This window comes from Alosa sapidissima, chromosome 14, assembly GCF_018492685.1.
Source record: "Alosa sapidissima isolate fAloSap1 chromosome 14, fAloSap1.pri, whole genome shotgun sequence".
NCBI lineage: Eukaryota > Metazoa > Chordata > Actinopteri > Clupeiformes > Clupeidae > Alosa > Alosa sapidissima.
In genome coordinates, this window is record NC_055970.1 from 34,084,351 (window position 1) to 34,108,676 (window position 24,326).

General features: G+C 40.2%; 2 protein-coding genes and 1 long non-coding RNA gene across 5 annotated transcripts in view; 1 reads left to right on the forward strand and 2 right to left on the reverse strand.

Annotated features, from left to right (window-relative positions):
- The window catches only part of lto1 (LTO1 maturation factor of ABCE1), a 44,742-nt gene extending 38,901 nt beyond the window's left edge, over window positions 1-5,841 (reverse strand). The window contains exon 1 of the mRNA XM_042061716.1: window positions 5,710-5,841. Coding sequence (XP_041917650.1) covers window positions 5,710-5,762 — 53 coding nt within the window. The 5' untranslated portion in view covers window positions 5,763-5,841. The remainder of the gene's footprint in view (window positions 1-5,709) is intronic.
- Window positions 5,842-7,052: 1,211 nt separating this feature from the next.
- LOC121681786 (coiled-coil domain-containing protein 106-like) lies at window positions 7,053-23,212 on the forward strand. Of its 3 annotated transcripts, none has more exons than XM_042061714.1 (5): window positions 7,053-7,137; window positions 18,193-18,325; window positions 20,319-20,450; window positions 21,284-21,358; window positions 22,540-23,212. In XM_042061714.1, the coding sequence occupies exons 1-5, from the start codon at window positions 7,069-7,071 to the stop codon at window positions 22,683-22,685; spliced, it is 555 nt and encodes a 184-aa protein (XP_041917648.1). In that variant the 5' UTR covers window positions 7,053-7,068; the 3' UTR covers window positions 22,686-23,212. The 3 variants fall into 3 exon arrangements, with proteins under 3 accessions (XP_041917648.1, XP_041917647.1, XP_041917649.1); XM_042061713.1 differs by lacking the exon at window positions 7,053-7,137 and adding an exon at window positions 13,001-13,685 and having other exon boundaries at window positions 20,319-20,441; XM_042061715.1 differs by lacking the exons at window positions 7,053-7,137; window positions 20,319-20,450 and adding an exon at window positions 13,001-13,685.
- On the reverse strand, window positions 10,069-23,254 carry LOC121681790. Its single transcript, XR_006022288.1, has 3 exons — window positions 23,192-23,254; window positions 18,143-18,146; window positions 10,069-10,215 (listed from the first exon to the last, which is right to left on the reverse strand). It is a non-coding gene; the product is annotated as an uncharacterized LOC121681790 (long non-coding RNA).
- Window positions 23,255-24,326: the final 1,072 nt, after the last annotated feature.

The window sequence follows — 24,326 nt, forward strand, 5'->3', positions numbered from 1 at the left end:
AAACACACTTTTTTGGAATCGCAGGGAATGCTTCAGACCAAATAGCACAGAGCTGAGTTGGACTGGGGCCAAGATCTTAACCGAATACTATCACCTCTCTCTCCTGCACCCAACATTTTTTCTGCCAACCTTGAGCCGAGCCTCTGATAAGCGCTCAGTGACCATACAGACGGAACAAGCGGATGACATCAACAACTCAGCTAAACCAAAACACTCTGCACAGGCTGAAACAGAGATATGCCCAACCTCCCCTGCTGTGGGGCCCTCTGATAACCACCCGCTAGCCTCCACTGAAATGCAGACCTTGGAGAAACATAAACAACCAGCTCAACAATGCCAAGCCATGTCCACTGGACAAGATAAGATGGGTGCTGCTAAAATGACTCAAAGTCAATCACTGGCGTCAAACTCCCTGGAATCTCAGCAAACAAATGGATGTGATGAGCATGAGGAGATAGCACCTATCAAAGCTGCTGAGAGGATATCAGAAAGGAAGGGTCATGTTGTAACACCAGTACCAATACCCCTCCCCACCTCCGTCATCTCCTTGTCACCACAAACACACAACATGGAATACATTACTGGAATACATGCTGAAAGCGGAGCATCTGCAACAAACTTCCCAGAACCTCAGCAGGCAGATGGAGACTCTGGATCAATTTTCAACCCCAACCTCCTTGATTTCCCATCACCACCCACACCCAATCACGTCCCCACCCAATCAAACTCCCCAGGCCACACAAACCCCCCTAATCTCCCATCACCATCCCCACCCCGTCATCCCACCACCCACTCAAACTCCACAAGATCCCTGAATACCCATCACCATCCCCACCCAAGCACATGATGTTCCCTGCAAGAATGGAGAGACTGCTACCAGTAGCCATGCAGAGTTTTACTAGCCCAAGATCATTAGCACCAAAGAAGCGAAGGGCACCTCCACCCCCTCGCCCTCCCCCTCCCCGTTTAGAAGGATCTCTTAAGCAGCAGCAACCTCTTAGTTCATTTTCTCAGCTGGCATATAGCATGGAATGTGCAGTGGAAAATACAGATGGCAGCAGCAGGGGACAATTATATGATGACTGTATTGCATGATATTCTCAGGGTCCCTGCAATATAAATGGTACTGACAGTAGTTTTGAGAACATGCCGGGACCCAGTAAGCCCATGACATTCTCTATTCCTGTATTGACAAGAAATAGAACACAAATGCATCGAGCTTATAGGGTAAACCAGTCCAATCTCCTACCCGTACCACATCAACCTCAGATTTCCCCCATGGATCATATTTCCCCAACACTTACAGCAAAACTAGCACTCCTAAATATCAGATCTCTTTCAAACAAATCATTCTTAATTTATGATCTAATTTGCACACACAACCTTGATTTTTTACTTTTAACTGAGACATGGTTAGATCAAGTAAACAGTGCTGCTACTCTCATCGAATCAGCTCCCCCAAACTTCAGTTTTTTGAGTGCTACCAGAGCAAATAAAAGAGGTGGGGGGATAGCCACAATTTTCAAGACGTCTTTTCAGTGCAATCAGTCGTCATTCGGTGACTTTACTTCATTTGAATATCTGTGTGCATGCATTAAGTCTTCTCCTCAGATTTTATTACTGACAATTTACAGGCCTCCAAAACATTCAGCTAAAGTTTTTCTTGAAGAGCTAGGTGAACTGCTATCAGTTGTTTGCATAGAGTTTGACTGTCTTATTATATCAGGGGATCTGAACTTGCATGTGGATAATCCTGAAAACAATTATGCCAAGGAATGCATTGCACTAATCGATACTTTCTCCCTAACACAGCATGTACAGGGGCCAACACACTCTCTCGGCCATACCCTCGACCTTGTTATCACAAAGGGTCTCGATGTCTCTACAGCTGTTAAAGACCTGGCCTTATCTGATCATTTCTGCGTGTTCTTTGATGTGTCTATGTCCCCACACACTCAAAACACAGCTATGATGGTAAAAAGGAGAATCATAAATGATCAGACAAGTGCTCTCTTTGAGCAAGCACTTTCACTAAAGTCAAGTCAACTGTCAGACTCTGAAGACTTATTTGATCACTTTAATGCAAAAATGGCAAACATTATGGATGACATTGCTCCATTACAATTCAAGAAAGTTAAGGACAAACAGAAAGCACCATGGAGGCAAAATCCAGCAGTTAAACTTCTAAAAAGAGAGTGTAGGAAGACTGAAAGAAAATGGCGTAAATACAAACTTCAGATCCACTATGAAATCCATAAAGAGATGCTCCGCACATATAACTCTGAAATATGCAAAGCAAGACAGTCTTTCTTTTCTAACATTATCAATAGAAGTTCAAATAACACTCGTATTCTATTTTCAACTGTTGATAAGTTAACAAATCCCCCCTCACAATTAGCGCCTGAACTTCTCTCAACTAATAAATGCAATGAGTTTTCATCTTTTTTTAAAGGTAAAATTGACAAAATCAGACTCAACATATCTGCTCAATTACAAATTCAACAACCTGAACTTCCAGAAACAAACAGAGGGAAACTAAACTTGATGTCAGAGTTCAGCTTGATAGACTACGAAACACTTGAAAAAACGGTACAGAATCTCAGCTCTTCCACATGTGTCTTAGACACTCTGCCTACCAATTTCTTCAAAACTGTTTTTCACCTTATAGCGGCGGATGTCCTTCAAATTGTAAATGTATCACTGCTGTCTGGCACCTTTCCTAAGTCAATGAAAACAGCTGTTGTAAAGCCACTTCTCAAGAAGAATAACCTGGATGCCTCCATGCTAAACAATTACAGGCCCATATCCAATCTACCTTTTATTGGCAAAATTATTGAAAAAGTAGTCTTTAATCAATTAACCACCTTCCTAACATCAAATGGGTATTTTGATTACTTTCAGTCTGGTTTTCGGGCAAATCACAGTACTGAAACAGCTCTCATTAAAGTTTCCAATGACATACGCCTCAACACAGATTCAGGTAAAACATCAGTCCTAGTGCTACTGGACCTTAGTGCAGCATTTGACACTGTTGATCACAATATTCTACTACACAGACTAGAACACTGGGTTGGATTTACAGGCATAGTTATCAGCTGGCTAAAATCATATCTACAAGAAAGGAGCTCCTTTGTTGCCATCGGAAACTGTACCTCAACACCAACGTCCTTGACCTGTGGTGTTCCCCAGGGGTCGATCTTGGGGCCACTATTATTCAACCTCTATATGCTCCCACTTGGACAAATCATTCAAAATAATTTGATTTCATATCATAGCTATGGAGATGACACACAAATTTACTTAGCTCTATCACCAAACGACTATGGTCCTCTTGAATTTATTTGTCAGTGTATAGAACAAATCAACACCTGGATGTCTCAACATTTTCTTCAGCTGAACAAAGAAAAAACTGAAGTAATTATATTTGGTAAAAATGAGGAAAGACTTAGGGTTGCCACTCTCCTTGACACAAAAGGGTTGAAGGCAAAGGATACTGTTAAAAATCTTGGTGTATTAATTGACAGTGATCTAAATTTCAACAGCCACATGAAAGCGATAACTAAATCAGCTTTTTACCACCTCAAAAATATTGCCAAACTCAGAGGGCTGATGTCAAAACATGACTTAGAAAAACTCATTCATGCATTTATCTCCAGCAGGGTTGATTACTGCAATGGACTGTTCACAGGCCTTCCTAAAAAGACTATTAAACAGCTTCAGGTGATACAAAATGCAGCAGCTAGGACTCTAACAAAAACTAAAAGAACTGACCACATTACTCCAATTCTTAAGTCCTTGCACTGGCTTCCAGTAAGTCACAGAATTGACTTTAAAGCACTATTGCTTGTTTATAAATCAGTAAATGGAGCAGGACCTAAATACTTGTCAGACATGCTTCAGCAGTACACACCTTCTCGTCCTCTCAGGTCCCAGGTGAAAAACCTGCTAGTAAAACCTACAGTTAGAACTAAACATGGTGAAGCAGCTTTTAGCTGCTATGCGGCTCAGCTGTGGAACCAACTTTCGGATGACATTAAAAAGGCCCCAACTGTAGCCAGTTTTAAATCTAGACTTAAGACCAAACTGTTCTCAGATGCTTTCTGCTAACTGTGCCGAGTTACAAATTCTGAATCTGCCTTGATAATTATTCTACTTTGTCTTTTATTACTTTTTTTTACTACTTTTGCCTTTGTTTTTGCTTACTAATTATTCTTTATTTTTAAATGATTTACCTTGTGTTTTATGTTTTCTTTTTATTATGATCTTTACCTTTTAACTATTCTTTGACTATATTGCCCTTCTATGCTTTTATTTGTTATTATTGTTTGGTTTTGTTTATGTAAAGCACATTGAATGACCTCTGTGTATGAAATGTGCTATATAAATAAACTTGACTTGACTCCACAATTTATAAAGGAACGAAGTTTAAAAAGAAAAAACACTATATCAGATGGATTACACGAATAATTGACAAGGAAGTACAAGATTATTCGGCGGTCGCTTCTTTTCTAATAAATATAATGGGCTACATTACATATTTCAGGCCACTAGATGGCACTTCGTGACTTTTTTTTAATTTATTTAAAGGCATGCAGTCAAATGGCGTTATCTGGTGGCCGCGCAGCGCAATAGCGCCATTTAATTTAACAGGAAATTACGCTATAAATCTTGTTTTTTCTTACTAATTATTCTGTAATCCCTCTGATATATTGTGTTTTTCGTTCATTTATAAAGTGAGATGTAATATGAAGGTATGTTTTTGAATGTAATTACTCTGGCAAGGGATAACGGCCGCCAAGGTAATGGACAGGGACGTTGCTTGATCCAAATTCTTAGTTATTTTTTGCTGTAGCCTATGTTGTACGAAAATGTAGGCTACTTTGTTATCAAAGTAAAATGGTTGGCATAAGTCAGCGGCATTAGTTTGAGCACATAATTGATGTTTAGTTTACATGTGTTCAATGGAAGTCAATGGGTGCCGCAACGGTGACCAAAGAATATTTCCCCGGATAGCGTGACAGCGGTCACATAATTTAAGTTTTGTTTTGTTGTGTTGAATGGAACTCAATAAAGCGGTGTCCAAAGAATATTTGCCGGATAGCGTGACGGCGGTCATAGCCTCCGTGTTCTAATTGTCAGTTAGACTAGAGAATCACAACCAGCAGCGGGTTGCCGACCCTAACCCACCCATGACCCAGCATGTGCTTGCTAACTTGACAGTGCCCCCACAGCAGACCACAGTGGCATACCAGGTTGCCGACCAGGGCTTAGTCATAACCTCAAAAGTTTCTCGAGCCATCATTTCTCCAATTTGGACTTTTTCAAGGAGGAAAAATGATGGCTCGAGAAACTTTTGAGGTTATGACTAAGCCCTGGTCGGCAACCTGGTATGCCACTGTGGTCTGCTGCGTTCAAAAAGTGGTAGGCTACGTAGCATCTTGTGTCAGATAAGGTCTGATCTTCTGTTGTAAAGGATAGACCGTCATGGTATTGAGGCTACACAAATTAATTCGGTCATCACCATAGACTGTAAAAAATAGGTCATCACTTATGACGCCCAAGTTAGGCTGACTTGGAGTCAGTGAACCAAACTGGATGCCCTGATCTGTCAGCCAGACTAAAATATCGTTAAGGCATGCAGAAATACGACCTGAAAGAGTAGAATCATCATATTCATCATGTTATAAAATTAGTTTTGCTATGTCCTACCGGTCATCAGCCATAAAAATAGTTTCAAACAAATCATCTCCAACATTGTCCATCTCATAGTTTGAGTTCTTCAGTCTGCAGCCAGTGAGAATTTCTTCTTCTTCTTCTTTGAGGTTTTACGGCAGTCGGCATCCGTATAGTGTAACTGCTGCCATCTTCTGGATCAGTCCATTATTACATTGCTATTAAACCCTGTTCTTTTCATCCCCTCGCGCTTCCCTCATGTCGCTCCTCATCCACACCATAGCCTATCTGTACTTCACCGATTTGCATTAAGCTTTGTATCACTAGAAACCCGGTAGTATTTTCAAAATGGTTGTGCTTCCCTCCTTAGTTTTCCTGAGACAAGAAATATCTGTATTTCTTTCTTCAAAATCCTCTGGTGACGCAAAACTTATTATGCATCATCAGAGGAATTTATGGCCAGAGACTAGAGACTACATCACTAGTTTCACATGTTTTTTTAACTCCCAGATAGTAGGCTAGTGTTTCTGTCGCACAGCTACAGAGACTGACAGGTCCGGTGGTAGAGCTAATGATATGAGAAATTCGGGAAGACAGTGGGGAAAAAAGTTAAAATATGTGAGAAACCTGGGAAAAGGGGGAAAGAGGGGTTGACAGGTATATGACACAGACAGATACCTAATCACATTTCTCTGTTTTACCCCTTCCCCTGTGTTTTGCCCCTGGCCCTTGTCCCAACAGAGTGGCAAGACATAGCCTAGGCCAGTGTTTTCAACCATTTTTGTGCCACGGCACACACACACGGCACAAAAAATGAACATACCATAGCCTAAAATTTCAAATAATACACAGATATGGCCTTATTATGGCTTCTATGCAAGACCTACTCAATAAAACAAGCACTCTCTGTTTCATTTAGGTGACTATATCTAATTTAATTGTTGTTATGAACTGGATATGTGATGATTCTGTGAATACTGGATATGGGGCCCCCGTTGTACAATGCCTGCATACCACAAATAGTGCAATCATACAATCAATGAGAGCATGTGGTTATAAATTCTTTGATGCAACAGTTGCTTTTCTAGACCAGTGAGTGACATTTGAGTCATTTTCTGCGGCACACCTGATGATCTCTCTCGGCACTCTAGTGTGCCCCGGCACAGTGGTTAAAAAACACTGGCCTAGGCTAGGGGTGAAAAAATCAGTAGCCTAAGGGAGAGCAGGTATGATTGATAGGCTACACTTTTGAATTAAACGTAATTTACAAAGTGATTGTACCACACAGAAAGTTAATATTTTGTCACTAGCAACCTATGTCTTCTAATGTCGTTGCATTTTTAGCTCTGAACAAAATCGTTCAGGTATTATTTCAGCAACAGCGAAACGTGCATAATGTTTCATTCGTCCATCCTGGTCCGGATGAATGAAACAGGCAGGGACAAAATCAACATAGAGTTTAAGGTATGTAAATGTTCCACAGCTTTTTACAACATATCCTAATGGTCATTACTTGACATCAGAAGTCTGTAGTATATGTGAGTGTTTACAATCAACAACATGCAGTCAGCAGCAGTAGACTGCAGCATTCATGTCTGACGAGTGGGGAAAAGTTCAGCAAATTTCGCTGCTGCTGCCTGCTAGACATTAGTTGGGGGGCAACCCATAGTGATTCTATGTTTTCTTCCCTATTATTATTACGCTTCCGCCATTGAAGTCTATGGCAGCCCATAGAACCGACTGGTCAAAAGTTGTGAAATTTGGCACACTGATTGGGGACAGTCCAATAATTCATTTCACCAAGCTTCAAGCCGGCACCTCCAGCGCTCTAGCGCCACCAACAGGTCAAATTTGGACGTGCGTTCACGCACGTAACTTTTGACCCGTATGCTGGTGTGGTATCGTTGGAATCCTTGGACCAAGCCGAGTTCAACGCACCCTATGACGTCAATTTCCGCCATGATGGATTTTCCGCCATTTTGGATTTTTTCAAAAACCTTTAAAAAGTTTCACGCCTCACATAGTTTGTCCGATTTTCACGAAACTTAGCACATAACATCTTCAGACCAAGCCGCACAAAAGTTATCGTTTTTCATCTTCGGAACTAAAACCGTTTGCCTGTAACAGCCAAACGAAATATGCGGCGAAGCCGCCAAACAGGAAGTGAGCTCATATCTCAGCAACCCTTTCATCTGTCATAACAAATCTTAGTACATGGACTTATAACCCAATCAGTAGGGCACTCAAAAAATCTGGTGACCTTTGACCTCTAGGGGGCACTGTAATTAGCGAAAATGCATTTTGGCCTGTAGCTGCTGTTGTGCTTAGAATTAAAATGCACTAGTGGTGTCTGACAATACTGTGGAAGGTCCTTAGGTCAACAGAAGACAACTTGTGGCATTAACATAATTTATTTGGCTGCCATATTGGATTTAATCAAAAACATGAATAAGTATTCACAAGTCACAAATTTCAGCTGATCCTCACCAAAATTGGCAGAGACCACCTTCAGACCATGCCTTATCAGTGTATTTTTTTCTGGAACAATTGACAGAAGCGTTCGCCTGTAACAGCCAATCGAAATTTGCGGCGAAGCCGCCAAATAGGAAGTGAGCTCATATCTCAGCAACGCTTTCATGTATCAAAACCAAACTTAGTACATGGCCCTCAGGACCAACCAGGAGGACGCTCAAGAAATTTGGTGACCTTTGACCTCTAGGGGGCTCTGTAATTGGCAAAAATGTATTTTGGCCTGTAGTTGCTGCATTATTCTGCAATGCAGGTCAATGCCAGCCCATAGAACCGTCTGGTTCATCCTGATGATGCACAAATAATTTGGTGACCTTTGACCTCTATGGGGGCATTGAAATCACAGCAATCAATCAATCTTTTATTTTTGATGTCAAACTGATGACAGCGAGTTCCATCCAGTTAATTCTAAAGCGTGCGTGCAAGAGTGGGCCAGGGTGGGACGGGCAGGGGCGGTTGCGGCGGTGGGCTGGCTGGGGGAGGGGGCGGCGACACTCAGCCCTGGTTCAGCCCCACAAAATCAGTTATGTTTTGATGTGAAACTTGACCTTGTAACTCAGCCAATCTTGGGTTGTTTGACATGGAACTTGCTGTGACTGCTTAATGCTATATGCCTGATGCCACGGCATTGAGTTGCATGGCAAATCTGGCCTGCTGAACTGCCTGCTTGGCCCCCACATTGCTGCTTGCAGCTATATTTACATTTACATTTACATTCAAAATCATTGATACACTCATTAATATGTCTTGAAACAAAGTATGATACTGGGCACAATTGCATGACATGGAATATTGTTATTTTTTATCAGTTTTCTAAAGCGTAAGGGAAAAATGTAATTTCCACCACACCTCAAATTATGTCCTTTATTTGCAGATTATACAATATAATTCATTATGTTACATTATATATCAGTTACCATGTCTATGACTACCTAATCATACCACATAACAAATCCTAAGACTTTGTGTAATGTATATTGCTTGAAGTTGCTCGGTACAATGAATTATGTTTTTCATAATCAAAAATACTCTTTATTTAAAGTATATATAAATGATTAAAGTCACTCACATGTTTTTCTATTAATAATGACGTATGGATTATAGTTTCTGAAAATAGTATAAGTCTATGTTCTGCACTCTTAAGACAGACTCCGTCTTCTCTTTAGCAACTTTATTTTGCCAGTTCTGTTGGAATTATATTTTTACACGAAGCAACACAAAATGTTCTCTATGTTCTAATTGCAGCAACATAGCCCACGTTTTCTTTACTTGGCTCAGCTCTCTATTAGGCTACTGCGCTGGCTGATGACATCATCATAACTGAACTTTTACCTTTCAGTAACATAAATCATAGAATTAAAAGAATAATATCCAGAATATTTATAAAATGAAATTACAATTATTTCCTCTACAGAATCTAAGCATATCCCTATTCTAGGAAATTATAAAATTATAAAATAATACTTCTAGGTCGTAACATATGTCACCTGGAAATGACCTCAATTTGTGGTGGAAATGACTGTGATGGAAATGACATTCTCAGTTTTCAGCCATATATAATCACATTCCATTGCCATACCCAGATACTTTTGGAGATACTGTAGGGCACAATGTATCCAAAATACACACAACTATGCTTTTTTCACTTATTTTGCATATTTTGACAAAGTTACAGCTGTGGTGGAAATGACGTCAAATAAAAATATTCTGTAACACTTTGCTTTAAGGTTCACATGTTAGCCACCAATACATACCTAATTAATACCTGTATTAGTGACTTGTAAGGCATGTGTTAGTTAACATTAACCATTTGTTAGGTGTGTAATCACAAATTTCTTGTTCATGACGAATTAGGCCTTTATTATTTATATAATCTTAATAATGACCTTGTAAGCCTTGATCTCTACATACTAATCAGTAGTAAGTACCAAAATAGAATATGCATAACCTACTTGTATACTGTCTGAATAAATCCCAAATAGTAGGAGAACAGTTGTAGAATAAGCAAGTGTACTGTATGGCTCAACCTCATTGCTGCATTTCACTGCCCATGTTGCTGTGTGAAATAGCACTTAATAACTGGGAGATTGGCTCCCATTCTAAAGTGGAAACTGGTTCCTTGGTAGCAAGCACATTATCATCAGTAATACCTCTGCAGAATGTACTTATTAATCATGAATTGGTTCCATATTCTAAAGTCAGGCATTATTATTATTAAGAATTATATGATGGGAACAGTCTAGACTATAACTCCTGGTCAATACAGACATTCTTTACCCTTAATACATTGCTAGTGCATACATTGTTCATTCAAAATATGGTCCCTGTTCTAAAGTAGAGGCTGGGAGGGTGTTAACAATAGAAAAGAAGATGAGAAAGTGACAGCACTGACAATGTTTATTTAACAAGTTCTGTAAACATGTTACATTGTACTCTCAATGAGCTCACAAAGCACAAAAAGACTAGCAAAAGCTAGTTTTAACTAGAATTGACAGGATAAAAACACGTCTTTTAAACAAATAAAAAGGGCAAAAGAATTGTCATTCAACACATCTTTGGTGGTCTTTGAAACGGGACCCACCTACCACATATCAAAAACTTGTACACAGCAGGCCTATTTGCCTGAAAACTACAGTAGCAGTAAAGAAATCACACAAAAGAACATTTGCTATTTACTTGCCAGAGTGGACTAGTATTTTATCAATATTGGGAGAAGGTATCCCCTTGCCTTTAGGTCCTCAATGGACTTCTTAATATCTGCTGTAACATGACTGCTGCATCTTTTTGCAAAGCACAGCTCACATCAACAACAAAAAGAGTAAAAATGAATACATTTTGAATCTACCATACACCAAATACGTATGGTAGCAAGATTGAGTTCTTTCTTAAAAAACTTGTGAAGCTTGTGAGAACAGTTTGTTTGACAAATTTAATTGCTTCATAGATGGTATTGTTTTTTTAATGTAATGTAAAAGCATACCGAGAGGGCCATCTCTATGTCTCATTCCCCGCCAGTAAGTCCATTCAATGACACCTAGATGATCTTTCAGCAGATTGGCATTTCTATTTCCTCTCAGTCTCCATATGGAAGTTTTGCATATCCCCCAAAACCTCTCGATATTTTGAGTGTGTGCTCCTGTGTCTGGGTCCACAAAAAACTCTTCATGATTGACACTCACGTGATTGTAGCCAGTGCTGTTGAGGCACCGATAGGCCCTCCATCCATCTTAGATAACAGTAGCTCCAGGTCTGACATACTTCTGCACAATGGGCACTAATTTCAGGAAAATCATGAGTGCATGAAAATGCATACTGCAGTTGCTTTAGGTGGACTCAGTGGTACATTAGTTACATTGGGATATTCTTAGCTAGGTTGTTACTTGGATGATTATGATTGTGGCTACAATAATGTTATTAGTTGCTGGGCTGTTGCCAGGTTAGTTATGATGGTTGCTAGCTTAATCATACTAGTTGCTATGTATGTTGCTAGGTTGCAACTGTGGAAATGGTTACTAAGCAGTTGCTAGGGTAGTTATGGTGGTTGCTATGATAGTTGCTGAGTTAATTATGTTGGTTGCTATGTTGGTTGCCAGAGAGCAACTGTGGAAGCAGTTGCTAGGCTGTTGCTAGGGTACCTGAGGTGGTTGCTAGGCTGTTGCTAGGGTACTGGTTGCTATGCCGGTTACTCGGTTAATCATGTTGGTTGCTTGGTGGAAGTGGTTGGTAGGATGTTGCTAGGGTACTTGAGGTGGTCGCTAAGCCGTTGCAATGGTATGTTGAACAGTTAGAATGGTTGAACAGTTAAATAGTTGAGTAGTTGAAGTTAACAGTGAATTACTGTAGTGAGAACTCTTGTTTTTAAACAGTTGTGGACAGAGGAAACAGGGGAGAGGAGGTCATAGTTGATGAGAAACAGGAACTGTAGTCTTAAGAGAGCTGACTGTCTTACAGCCTAAGATAGTGACAGTTGGTCCAGATGACCAGAACACCTGGCAAAACATTCTGATTGCTTAACGACCCTATAGTGATGTCATCAGCCCAATGTAAGTCTATGGGGAAAATGTCTGCCGAATGTCTCCTACACCACATGCCTACTATCACTGAGGCCACTGTGAAAAGAAAAAGTGTTTCTCAAATTCCACACCCTAACACTGGATGTACTACGAGCTGTAAAATGCATCACACATTCAACCCTGCCTATTTTGTTGCGGATGTTGTTTGCAAGATCTCACCTACCAGGCTACTAAATTTGTAATTTACAGGCTGTAATCTAAAGCGTTACCCAACCTTCTGTGCTGGCATCAATCATTGAAGAATTTACTTTACAAACTTACTTTACAATAGCCTACCTTTCGTTTGTGTCCGAATTTGCTTTCGTCAATTAAAACAATTTCATGTCCTCCTCCAAGTTTCTGGTCACCCCTTCTTTTCATTATTTTCATTGCAGCCTTGCAGACGCCACGCAGTCGATGTGCAAGTTTAGTCAATGTTGCAGAGCTCCCTGTAATGCCCTCTTGCAACATGTCAATTTGACGCAGACGGAGACCCTGGGAAAACCTAAAAAACACGTTCAAATCAATTAAATAAAAGGCACAAATCATATTGGTCTTCTCATGAAATAAATTTAGACCTCAGGTCAGGGCTGCTTACAGTACAACCTTCACCTTCCGATTGACAGAAAGAAACGAAAATGCTTTTTGAAATGCCGGTATGCTTAAAACTGGTTGAAAGAGTTGAGTGTGTGAGTGTTTAGTGTTATGAGTATTAAATGAGGACTGAATTGTCAGTGACCAGTCACTCACCTGTGAATGAAGTGCATCCATGTCTGCAAGTTTACATGGGACTTGGAAAATATGGAACCACTGCGGATGCTCCTGCTGATGGCTTTCTTATGGCAAGAGTCACGACATAACCTGAGAACAAAATGTAAGTTTCTGATATAATGGATAATTTGACGTAGGCCTAACAGCTACTGTATGCAATTTCATCATAATACAAGGTGGGGCCAGGGTTAGGCCTTTTTTTTTATCCATAGTCAGTTCTAGACCAACTAGGAGAGTTTTTAATTGAACTACAGTCTGCTTCAATTGAAATGATACGATTAAACTGGCTAAGACAATAATTTAGCTAGGCTACAGTAGGCTAATAGTAATAAGTCAGTTATCTAACAAAAATGTTTTATTGCAAATGTAAAAGGCCAAATAAGAGGGACAATCCTTACCAGAGTAGGTAAGGCTCCTTCTCTCCATAAGACTTCTTGTATTTCATGATGTGATGACAACATGGACATCTTATTGATCTTTTCAAGAGCCCTAATTTCATAAGATATCTCACAAACTTATTCCTTATCCTAAATGATGGTTTGCGAAACATTTCTCCAATAAATGTATCCATTTTCTTCCAGCAACGTGGGACGGAGCTGTAGCCTACAGGAAACGAAGAAAACGCGGCAAAGGAAGTTCATGCAAGGATCAACCAATGAGGTACGATTTGAATTAACGTACGTTGCTGATGTTGACCTGAGTGGAGTTGCTTCAAATCACTCACTTGGTTCGTAAAGAAAGGTGTTGTACAACAGGATTTTAGACTCCAATATGGTACGTTAACGTTATTTAATTTGGAAGTAATGTTTGTTCTAAATTTTATTCTTAATCTAAAGTGTAGTTTGATATTAACGTAATGAAGCAAAGTCGGCAGAACCTCGAGGTACTTGGAAGACATAGCTAGCAACTTAACGTTATAGTAAGTAAACTAGCTATATTGCTAGTATGAGATGCTTTTATGCTTTGTATTGTGGTGAAACTGACCCGAGGGGATTATTGGATGATTGAATAATTGACTGCTGTGGAATGATTTACTGTTTGATTGACATGTGCTGGATGTAATTGCGCTCACCTGAGAGCGAGGGGACAAGAAGGGGTGGAAGACGTGCGGGCAAGAGAAGCGGGGAGACTGTTTGTGACTGGCACTCGGGGTGGGTGCTGTTCGTGGCTTTTAGTGTCACCGGCAGTGAAGCAAGGGGACGTGGGATTTAGTAAGTGCCTTACGGTCATACTGGGTTCTGGTCTCCGCCGCCAAAGACTGGGCCTTTGCTCCGCGGCTATCTGCTACTTCCTCAGCCAAAGACTGTTTTGCTCCGGTTGTTATCTGCTACCTCTTCCGACAAAGACTGTCGCTCCGTTTGCTATCTGCTACTGCTACAAGGACTATTTGCTACTGCTACAAGGACTATTTGCTACTGTTACAAGGACTATTTTGCTCCGTTGGTTATCTGCTAGGCCTACTTTCTCGGCCAAAGACTGTTGCTCTGCTCGCTATCTGCTACTTCCTCTGCCAAGGACTATTTCGCTCCGTTTGCTATCTGCTACTTCCTGGGCCAAAGACTGTGGCGCTCCGCTTACTATTGGCTACTCCTCTACCAAATATTCTGCTGGACGTCTGCTCGTTCTGGGCTGCTCAGTGGAACGTTTCCTTGGCGGGACTTACCAAGTCAGACCCTATGCGGGTATAGCCATTGAAACTAAGCAAGCATTTCCCCCCTCCTTAACTATTGGTTTTGACCACTCCAGTAGGAGTCGGTCCTATGTGGTTTGCTGTGTGTGGTGTGTTGCGTGCTGAGTGTGGAGAGATGTTAAGCATGTAGTGTGGAATGATCCTGTTTTCATTCAGTGTCGTGTAGTAATTTATTTGCAGTGCAGTGTTGTGGGTTGGGGGGGGTCAAGGTGTTTGCTGAGTGAGGGTGGTCATATTCATTGGGGAGGTATCAGTCCGGGTAGGCCTATATAGTTTTAATGAATTGTACTGTTTAATAAATATTCTCTTTGATCCTGTACATCCTGGTGCCATCCCTGTGCCTGTCTCTCTTTACATTACACCGGACCATACCGGATGAACAAAGGTGGTGGCAGTGCCTAAAACATACCCCGAGCAAATAACTATTACAGTATATTGGCTGTAAGTGAAATGGTGAATGGGGTTCGCAGAAAATATTGTTGAGTAGCCTACCTAGGTAGGCTTTCTGGAAAATTTCGCCACATTTACATATTTTCTATTCTACCACCATCTCTCGCCATGCATCTGATAACCTAGACATGCTAAGCAAACTAAGTAGCTGAAATCAGTCAAACCTGGTACCCAAAGGTTTTAGATCTGATAAATGTGCACTTTATTTTCAGTGAATGCTAGCCTGGCTAGTGCCACCACTTCTCAATGAGACGTGGTCTGGGAACCAAACGTTCATTTTCTCGTATTTGAAAAAAATGCCCAGATCCGTTTATTGGGTGCCACGGATGTCTATCAAATGCGTCTGTGCATAGCTCATCATCGTCTTGCTTTCCCACCTGTTCTGTGATTGGTTCCCTATCTCAGGCGAAAATTTGCTCCATGGTCTCCAGGATGCCTTAGCAGCGTGAACCAAATCGCGCGCAAGGCAGCATGGGAACACCCAGGCTAAGTGAATGCCATCATGCACAAGCAATTGGGCGCAAAGCAGGGGGACAGAGTGAGCGTGATTGTATGGGGGGCATGGTTTTTAAACATTATATTATCTGTACAAATGAATTCATGATGTGCCTCGGTTTTTAAACATTATCTGTACAACGGAATTCGATGTGCCTCTCTAGCTCTTATCATTACAATGATGCCATTATCACAGTTAGATGAACAAAAATGTATGTGGGACATCGCGGGCCCACAAATGACCACCGTTGAAGAGCTCAACTTGTGCTTGACGTGACACTTGCTCAAAAATGTCGATTCTGCATAGATCCAGGAGGCTAGTTTATTTATGCCAAAAACACTGCTGCAAAGCTGAAACGTCGGCGGCAACAGGGTCAAAGTTAAACAAATTTTAACTTTGGGCGTCGCATTAAAAACACGGGCGCCGTGTTACATGGCAACTGGCTCCCGTGTTAACTGGCTGCGTTGATGACGTTTCATGATTGATGACAGTCTTTGACAGATGTGGCCGCTTGCAGATTTGTCACTTTCTGATATACTAGAGACGCACACAAATATGCATGACATGTTTAAAAGTCAAAATTGTATGTAGTACTACATGCACTGGACCATTAATATGCCGCCCAAAAAACAAACACCTAAATAGCATAAATTAACTTCACGTGGGTATCGAACCACGAATAAACCACTGTTTGCTTGGTAATCAAACGTCTATCAACTTGCGCCACAAGCCAGCTGACGGCACTCACAGAAATTGACTTCAGTTGGATGATTAAAAGAAGTCAGCTAACGTTATGATAATTGTAACAAGTTAACATAGCTGTTCATGTTATCTGGCTACCATGTTATATCATGCTACCGTTGTCCAAGCCATTTAGTAGGCCTTCAAAGTATCATGGTTAAGTTTTACAAACGTTTCACTGAGGTTAGGCTGTGGCCGCCCCTACCTGAAGTGTCGTCTGTAGAGCAAATAAATCAGCAAATAAATCAAATAAAAATGTGTATCCTTGTGTTGTGTAGCCTATCCTTTTGTCCAGCCTATTCTTTTAAGAATTCAGTTCATGAAACACAGGCATTGAAACCCACACTGCAATGGGCAGGAGAAGTCTATAACGTGTCCATATTTTACACAAAATTTGCGCACAGGGAGAGTCAAAACTCTAAGGGTTATAGGCTATTAACGTTAATGTTGCTGACATGTAAACATGGGTTTGATATTTTATTGATATTTTATTTCCCAATTCCCACGTTCATGCTTCTCCTGTGGCGCAACAGGTTAATGCTTAAATAGCCTATTGCTTTTTCACGCAGTCGACATGGGTTCAATCCTCCCTATTACACGTTTTTTTTTATTATTATTTATTTATTTTTAGACCAGCAACGCTTCCTCAATTTAGGCTACAGATACTAGGTGGCCACAGAGAGCCTGACCAGCAGTCAGTGAAATGTTTGAAAACTTAACCATGATACTTTGAAGACCTATTGGCTTGGGCAACTGCTGTAGCAAGACAACACCATCAGCCATGCATGTTAACTTGCTACAATCATCAGCTGACTTCTTCAAATTGTATAGACTAAGTCAAATAAATTTCACTATGACTTATCAGCTGGTTCGTGGCGCAAGTACGTAGATGAATGGTCATCATGTAAATTAAGTGGTTTCATTTAGGAAGCAGGTTCGATACCGACGAGTTATTATTAGGCTATTTGTATTTATGTTTTTGGTGGCATATTCATGGTCCAGTGCATGTAGCGTACTACAGACAATTTTGACATTTAAATATGTCATGCATATTTGTATTTGTTCGTCTCCAGTTTCCATCAGAAAGTTACAAATCTGCAAGCGGCCACATCTGTCAAAGAAACGTCATCACTCGTGAAACGTCACCAACGCAGCCAGTTAACATGGGTGCCAGTTGCCATGTAACACCGGCCACAACGCGACGCCGAGACTGAAGTAATAATATTAAACGCCTTTTCATAGAAAATTAATTGCCCAATGCGCGTCAGAAGCGTTTTGAGAGTGGTCATGTGAAATCGCCTTTAGAATGCAAACATATTACATTTCAAACCCCGTTTGGTTTGAAATATTAGAACCAATTTTGACAAAGGGGAATTTGCCTGTAACAGCATAAGTATGTGTGCTGTCAGGTGCACATATGTGCATGCCTGCTTCACACGTGCAGCACATGTTCACACTTACTCTAACTTGCTGCATTTGTGGACTAGTCAAATCTTGTGCAGTTATAGGAAAACATTTTGCACATTGTCAGCTAGCTATACTAATTTATTAAAATATTACTCTATCTACCCAAGACCAACTTTATGTGAAAGACACTAGCTGAGTCGGCCTAATCAAACTGTCTCTCTGCCTGAGACAATTCTCTGGGGGTTATCTTAATGTCAATTTCAGTTTCATGAGATTAGACTATTTGTAGATCACAAACGTTTTGCCATGCTTTTATTATGCATTATTGGTAACACACCTCTTTTCATTACAACCCCAATTAAAACTACACTTTGCTTCCACAGCCAAAACGCAAAGCCAAACAAAACAACATAACTCCCAAGAGAGGAAGTCCTGACCCACTTGAAGAGCAGGCTGTGAGTCAAGATGTGGGGATGTCACCTGTTCCAAGTTCAAGTAGCTTAACGTCTGATGCAGGTTTGTTAAAATTTCACTTAAAGAAGTCCTGTGCTGGATTAAACTAAAATTTTGATGTGTCCCTCTAGTTGTACCCTTATATAAATAACCAAGAATTAATTGGGATCGATAAATTACATGACAAAATATCCATTCTCGTGAGTTTGTAGATTTTTCCAAGGAGCTCTCAGTTTGTTTTGGTTAGTAGGCAGACTGGGTCTCGTGACTTAGCTGAAGCTTACCAGAGCCCGTGTACAGTGAGCTAAAGCACTCCATATTAAAGGCACAATATGAATTCCTGTATGGTTTCAGCGCAATTTCACTTTTGTTTCAAATCATATGGATGTCCCCTTGATTCGCTAACTGCCTGCCCCCTGAATACACTATGAAAAAATTCCAGTCTCGGGAGACAACACAGGGGCTGTAAATGTCAAACAAACAAAACAAAAAACAGTTTAGTATTATAACAATTAAACAAACAAAATATAACAACCCACATTCCAGCCAATCACTGACAAGATGGTTGGGAGTTGCAAATTGCTCCCATCCTTCCCCCAACCATCTTTGGGCTGGAAACCTGGTTTGTTATATTTTGGTACCCAGGTGTTTGTTTGACGTTTACAGCCCCAGTGCTGTCTCTTGAGATCGAACCTTTTTCACAGTGTATTCAGGGGGCAGGTAGCTAGTGGATCAAGGGACATGCCTACAATTGGGCTTGAACCATGTGGGAACTAGCTCCATTCATTCTGCCATTCAATAAGCAGTTTTGCTAGAGGGTAGTTGCAATTAATTTTCACATATTTATGGACAAAACATCATATTACATTTAATTTTTAGCAACTTTGACATGGATTTTCAATCAAAAGTGAAATTTACGAATACCTACATCCATTACATCTCATTCTAGTTTTTACCCCTGACTGACTAGTGTTCTGCAACTCTATTCTCGTGAATGACCTTAGTGAAGAACATTATTATACATAAAAAAAAGAAAGGAAACTAAAGAAATGCAGCATGTAGGGGTGCAGCCCCATAGAACCACATTTATTCCTCACTTAACTGTACCTGCCCTCTAGTAAGTAAAGCAGCGATCTTAGCACTAGCAGTAGACCTAACCCGAGAGCCATCCTATTGAAAATCCCATAGACACCCCATACCAAAAATTATCTAGGCTACAAACTGTGAAAGTATCAGGTGAAATTTTGCTGTCTTTTAAAATATTAAAAATGTGCAAATCCAGTCAGAAATGGACTAGAGGCGATTAGCATGTTCCTTGTTTATTAGCACCATTAGCTTGGACCATGGCTTAAGATGTAAGGCTTACACTATCAACTCTTTCCATAACTGTTACCTTAAAACCTATTGCTGTAACATATAGGTTATAATCCTACGATAAACATTACTACCTTTCTTTACAAAATATTTTCAGTGAGTCTGGCAAATTATGTTTTGACTGACAAGTGGGGCAGTGGTAGCATAGTGGCTAGCCCGACTAGTGAGCTGACTAGTGTCTGGAAGTTGTGGGTTCGAATCCTGGCTGCCACCGTTGTGCCCTTGAGCAAGGCACTTAACCCTAAGTTGCTCAAGGGGAGACTGGCCCTGAAGTAAGTGATAAATGTAAGTCACTTTGGATAAAAGCGTCAGCTAAATGCATACATCGATAAATAAAAAGTGGAGGAGAATCAAATGGCAACGTAATGAAAGTCACTGCAGTGTGAACCGAAAACAGTTTCCCATTCAATTTGCCCTAGAGGTAGGAACACTTCCGGGAGGGGGGGGGGTGTCACTTTTCCTTTCTATAGACCCACATTTTGACAGCGGCTTCCTCCATTAACTACACAATTCCACATGGAGGGAATTGTGTTATAGGCTGGAAGTTTGGTAACAGCTTTGTTTTGATACTTAGTCCTGTAGTAGTTAGCACAACTAGAACTTGCATAGGGATTCTTTAACAAATTTATTAATATTGATTGCAGATTTATTTTAATTTGTATTTTAATGGATGATGTTTCAGGCTTGGCATACCGCATGGAATTTCTAAAGGAGAAATTGGAATGGCAAGAGAAGAGGATTTCAGAACTTGAAAAGGAGCGGGACTTTTTGCGGCAGCAACTTTCAGGCCAAAGACATGAGACAGGTAGGCAAAGTGAGTTGAATTTTCCATAAGTTTGTTGCACATTCATATATAGGAACAACACTGCCATGTCATGTTAGCAGGGTTATAAATAATATCGATCCCTCAGCTTAAAAATGTTTTTTTTAATAAGTTGTTAGAAACTGTCTCGTAATTTAATCCCTTTGTACAGCTCCTCTGGTGCACATTGATTTTAACTAACTGCTGACGATACCTGAACCGGGGTAGTTACTCTTACTCTGTTGAATTTTTAATATTGCACTCAGAATATTCACCACCATTCAGTCACCAATGATGTGACTCAATAGTATTTTCAGTAGCCTGTAGTTGTGCAGTAGTCTACTGATTACTTACTGTTTTAATGTGTGTGGTCTGTGAACATTAGGTTTAGGTCTAGTGATCTGTGCACTTTTGAATAAAATCCCTCTGGCTTTTAAAATTACTCTTGTGTAGCTATGTTACCCTAGCCTGGTGACCTGCCTGTTACACTTCTCTTCATTCGTATTCACGGTCTGGCGACTGTGCTCTGGGGAGCGTTGTGGTCGGCCTCCAGATAGTCGGTCAATAAGCGCTAATAACGGTGAGAGCTGTCCAATCGTTTCAAACCAGAACTGAGTGCAATCCTCCCGCCCCTACAACGCATCAGGTTAAAGAACCTCCAGACCATGAATATGAATGTATTATGGGCTGGTCATACCAGGCTAATGTTACCCCTCCGTCAACAAATAACATCAAACAAAATTGTTGGGGAATTACAGTGCTGTACAAAACAATACTGTACAAACCTTTTTGGCATTCTGAGTTTGTATGCATGTTGACTGAAATTATTCTGCAATTTCTTGTAGGCTCTAAGAAGCATCCAACAAAGGCTGCTGAAACTCTACCTGATGACGAAGATGACTCACCCTTCATCAGTTCTAGTGAGTCTGAACCCCCAGAGAGAAAGAAAAGATCTCGGGTACACCATTCCCACCCTGCTCACCAAGATATATAATCTTCTATCTAAAAGTTAGTTAAAGATGAAGAAAATAAACAGATTAGTTTATCAGTAAATTACATACAGTATTCGGATTACTACACTTGCATGTAGTGGATCCTGACATATGATATACCTAATATAAATATGACATACACAACCTGAGATATGATATGCACAGTTCAAACCTGAGACATGATACATCCATTGCAAAATGCCTGATTAAAAACCTAATATATGGCAGTAGAATATTTCATAACAATAGTTTTATACAATCTAATGGCAGATGGGATTAGCATTCCTTTTTTACATGCTGGATGAAGTTGTCTATGACTAGAGGAACTGCTGACTAACTGTAAAATTGTGAATTTATTACATCTCATCATACTAGTATAAGAAAGGTGTTTTGCAGTCGGTGGTTCTAGCCTTAAAGTGAAACACCGGAGTCAATCAGTCCATATCCCTGTGGTTTGAGGCCACCAAGTACTGTCTGAACAGCAGCATTTGATACAACGTAGACCGAATTTTGCAAACTTACAGCTAACGCGAACAGATGTGGCATATAAAAAAAATGAACTTTCATGCCCTCATAAGTTAGCGTTGGCTAGCGTTTCACTATTTGGTCCACATTGCACAATATGATGTGGTTCTCATACCTACCGGCAGCTCATTGCGAGGCTAAAGGGACACCAGGCAAGCCTGATGCTTTTTCTCTACGAAACTCCCCCTCGCTCGGTCTGAAGATCTTTTCCTTTTCTTTGCGTCTTCCGTCAAAGGTTTTCGCTGCTTCTTCGCTGGCTCTGCCATTATACACACGTTTGCAACAATCTCTAGCGTTTCGTTAGCCTGTTAGTTAGTCGGCGGGTAGGATACACCGAACTTGCAAGTGGGATATTCTTCCTACAGGCAGTAGGGGCGGGCGAGAGAGCCTTCATTCGCCCCGTAATGAGTCATTTAACCATATACCGACTTACGAAGATGATAACACGAAAACGTTGCCTGGTGTCCCTTTAAACTACAGGGCTACGGGTTGAATCACTCCACATGGCTACAAACCTCAATAATTGGCATAAGGAAATGTTACTTTATTCAACATGACATGACTTTGTGTTGTTTTGTTTTCAGTCCGATCTCCACAGAAGGTCATTGAGTGCTATGACCAGGTCCTAAGAACGTTCCGCAAAGTCCGCACCATGACCGAGGCATTTCATCGCCACAATATTGATAGAGGGACGATTGTTGCCACCGATTGCAGAACTTCATGCGGCTGACCCGAAAACATATGGCTCCTTGATTTTTGATGGAAGTGTGGAAACCTTGTTAGGATTCGCAAAAAGATGCAGCAGTCATGTTACAGCAGATATAAAGAAGTCCATTGAGGACCTAAAGGCAAGGGGATACCTTCTCCCATTTTGATAAAATACTAGTCAACTCTGGCAAGTAAATAGCAAATGTTCTTTTGTGTTATTTCTTTACTGCCACAGTTTTCAGGCAAATAGGCCTGCTGTGTACAAGTTTTTGATACTGTATGTGGTAGGTGGGTCCCGTTTCAAAGATGACCACCACAGATGTGTTGAATGACAATTCTTTTGCCCTTTTTATTTGTTTAAAAGACGTGTTTTTATCCTGTCAATTCTAGTTAAACTAGCTTTTGCTAGTCTTTTTGTGCTTTGTGAGCTCATTGAGAGTAGCCTACAATGTAACATGTTTACAGAACTTGTTAAATAAACATTGTCAGTGCTGTCACTTTTCTCATCATCTTTTCTATTGTTAATACCCTCCCAGCCTCTACTTTAGAACAGGGACCATATTTTGAATGAACAATGAATGCACTAGCAATGTATTAAGGGTAAAGAATGTCTGTATTGACCAGGAGTTATAGTCTAGACTGTTCCCATCATATAATTCTTAATAATAATAATGCCTGACTTTAGAATATGGAACCAATTCATGACTAAGTACATTCTGCAGAGGTATTACTGATGATAATGTGCTTGCTGTCAAGGAACCAGTTTCCACTTTAGAATGGGAGCCAATCTCCCAGTTATTAAGTGCTATTTCACACAGCAACCTGGGCAGTGAAATGCAGCAATGAGGTTGAGCCATACAGTACACTTGCTTATTCTACAACTGTTCTCCTACTATTTGGGATTTATTCAGACAGTATACAAGTAGGTTATGCATATTCTATTTTGGTACTTACTACTAATTAGTATGTAGAGATCAAGGCTTACAAGGTCATTATTAAGATTATATCAATAATAAAGGCCTAATTCGTCATGAACAAGAAATTTGTGAATACACACCTAACAAATGGTTAATGTTGCAACACATGCCTTACAAGTCACTAATACAGGTATTAATTAGGTATTGGTGGCTAACATGTGAACCTTAAAATAAAGTGTTACCAAATATTCTATTCTCAAGTGATGGTTACAATGATTTTTCTTCAGTTTCTGATCACCATATGTCTCTGATATTTGCCATCAACCTTCCTCTTTAGTAACACTATGTTTTCCCCTGGTAAACAAATAAACATTTTTAGGTAAAAAAGTATATATTACTGGAAATAGGTTGTGTGGTGGAAATGACAGAAAACCTGGGGACACTGATGTTTTCTCTAAAAAATAGTATAAATATATTATTAGCATTAGAAATTGAAATGGTATGTGTTTATGTAACTCTTTCTTGCAACAAACATGGTACAAAATCATCTAGGTTTAATTTGTTTTTAGTGTATTTTAACAGTTAAAGGTTACAAGTCTGGGTTGGGGACAAGCTCAAAACAGCCAAATCCACTGATAAAAGCCCCTCTAAGAGCAGTAAATCACAATATATAGGCATGATTAATTTTTTATAGGATGCTGGTGATCTGGCCTTTGCAAATTGACATGATTGAAACAAAAATATTA

What these genes read in the sequence shown, in the direction of transcription:
- LOC121681786 (XM_042061713.1), top strand. Translation starts at nt 13,587, where the DNA reads ATGTATCCATTTTCTTCCAGCAACGTGGGACGGAGCTGTAGCCTACAG. An exon ending in TAGCTTAACGTCTGATGCAG is followed by an intron (nt 18,326 to 20,318) that starts GTTTGTTAAAAT and finishes ATGATGTTTCAG; the next exon opens with GCTTGGCATACCGCATGGAA. An exon ending in CTCACCCTTCATCAGTTCTA is followed by an intron (nt 21,359 to 22,539) that starts GTGAGTCTGAAC and finishes TTTTGTTTTCAG; the next exon opens with TCCGATCTCCACAGAAGGTC.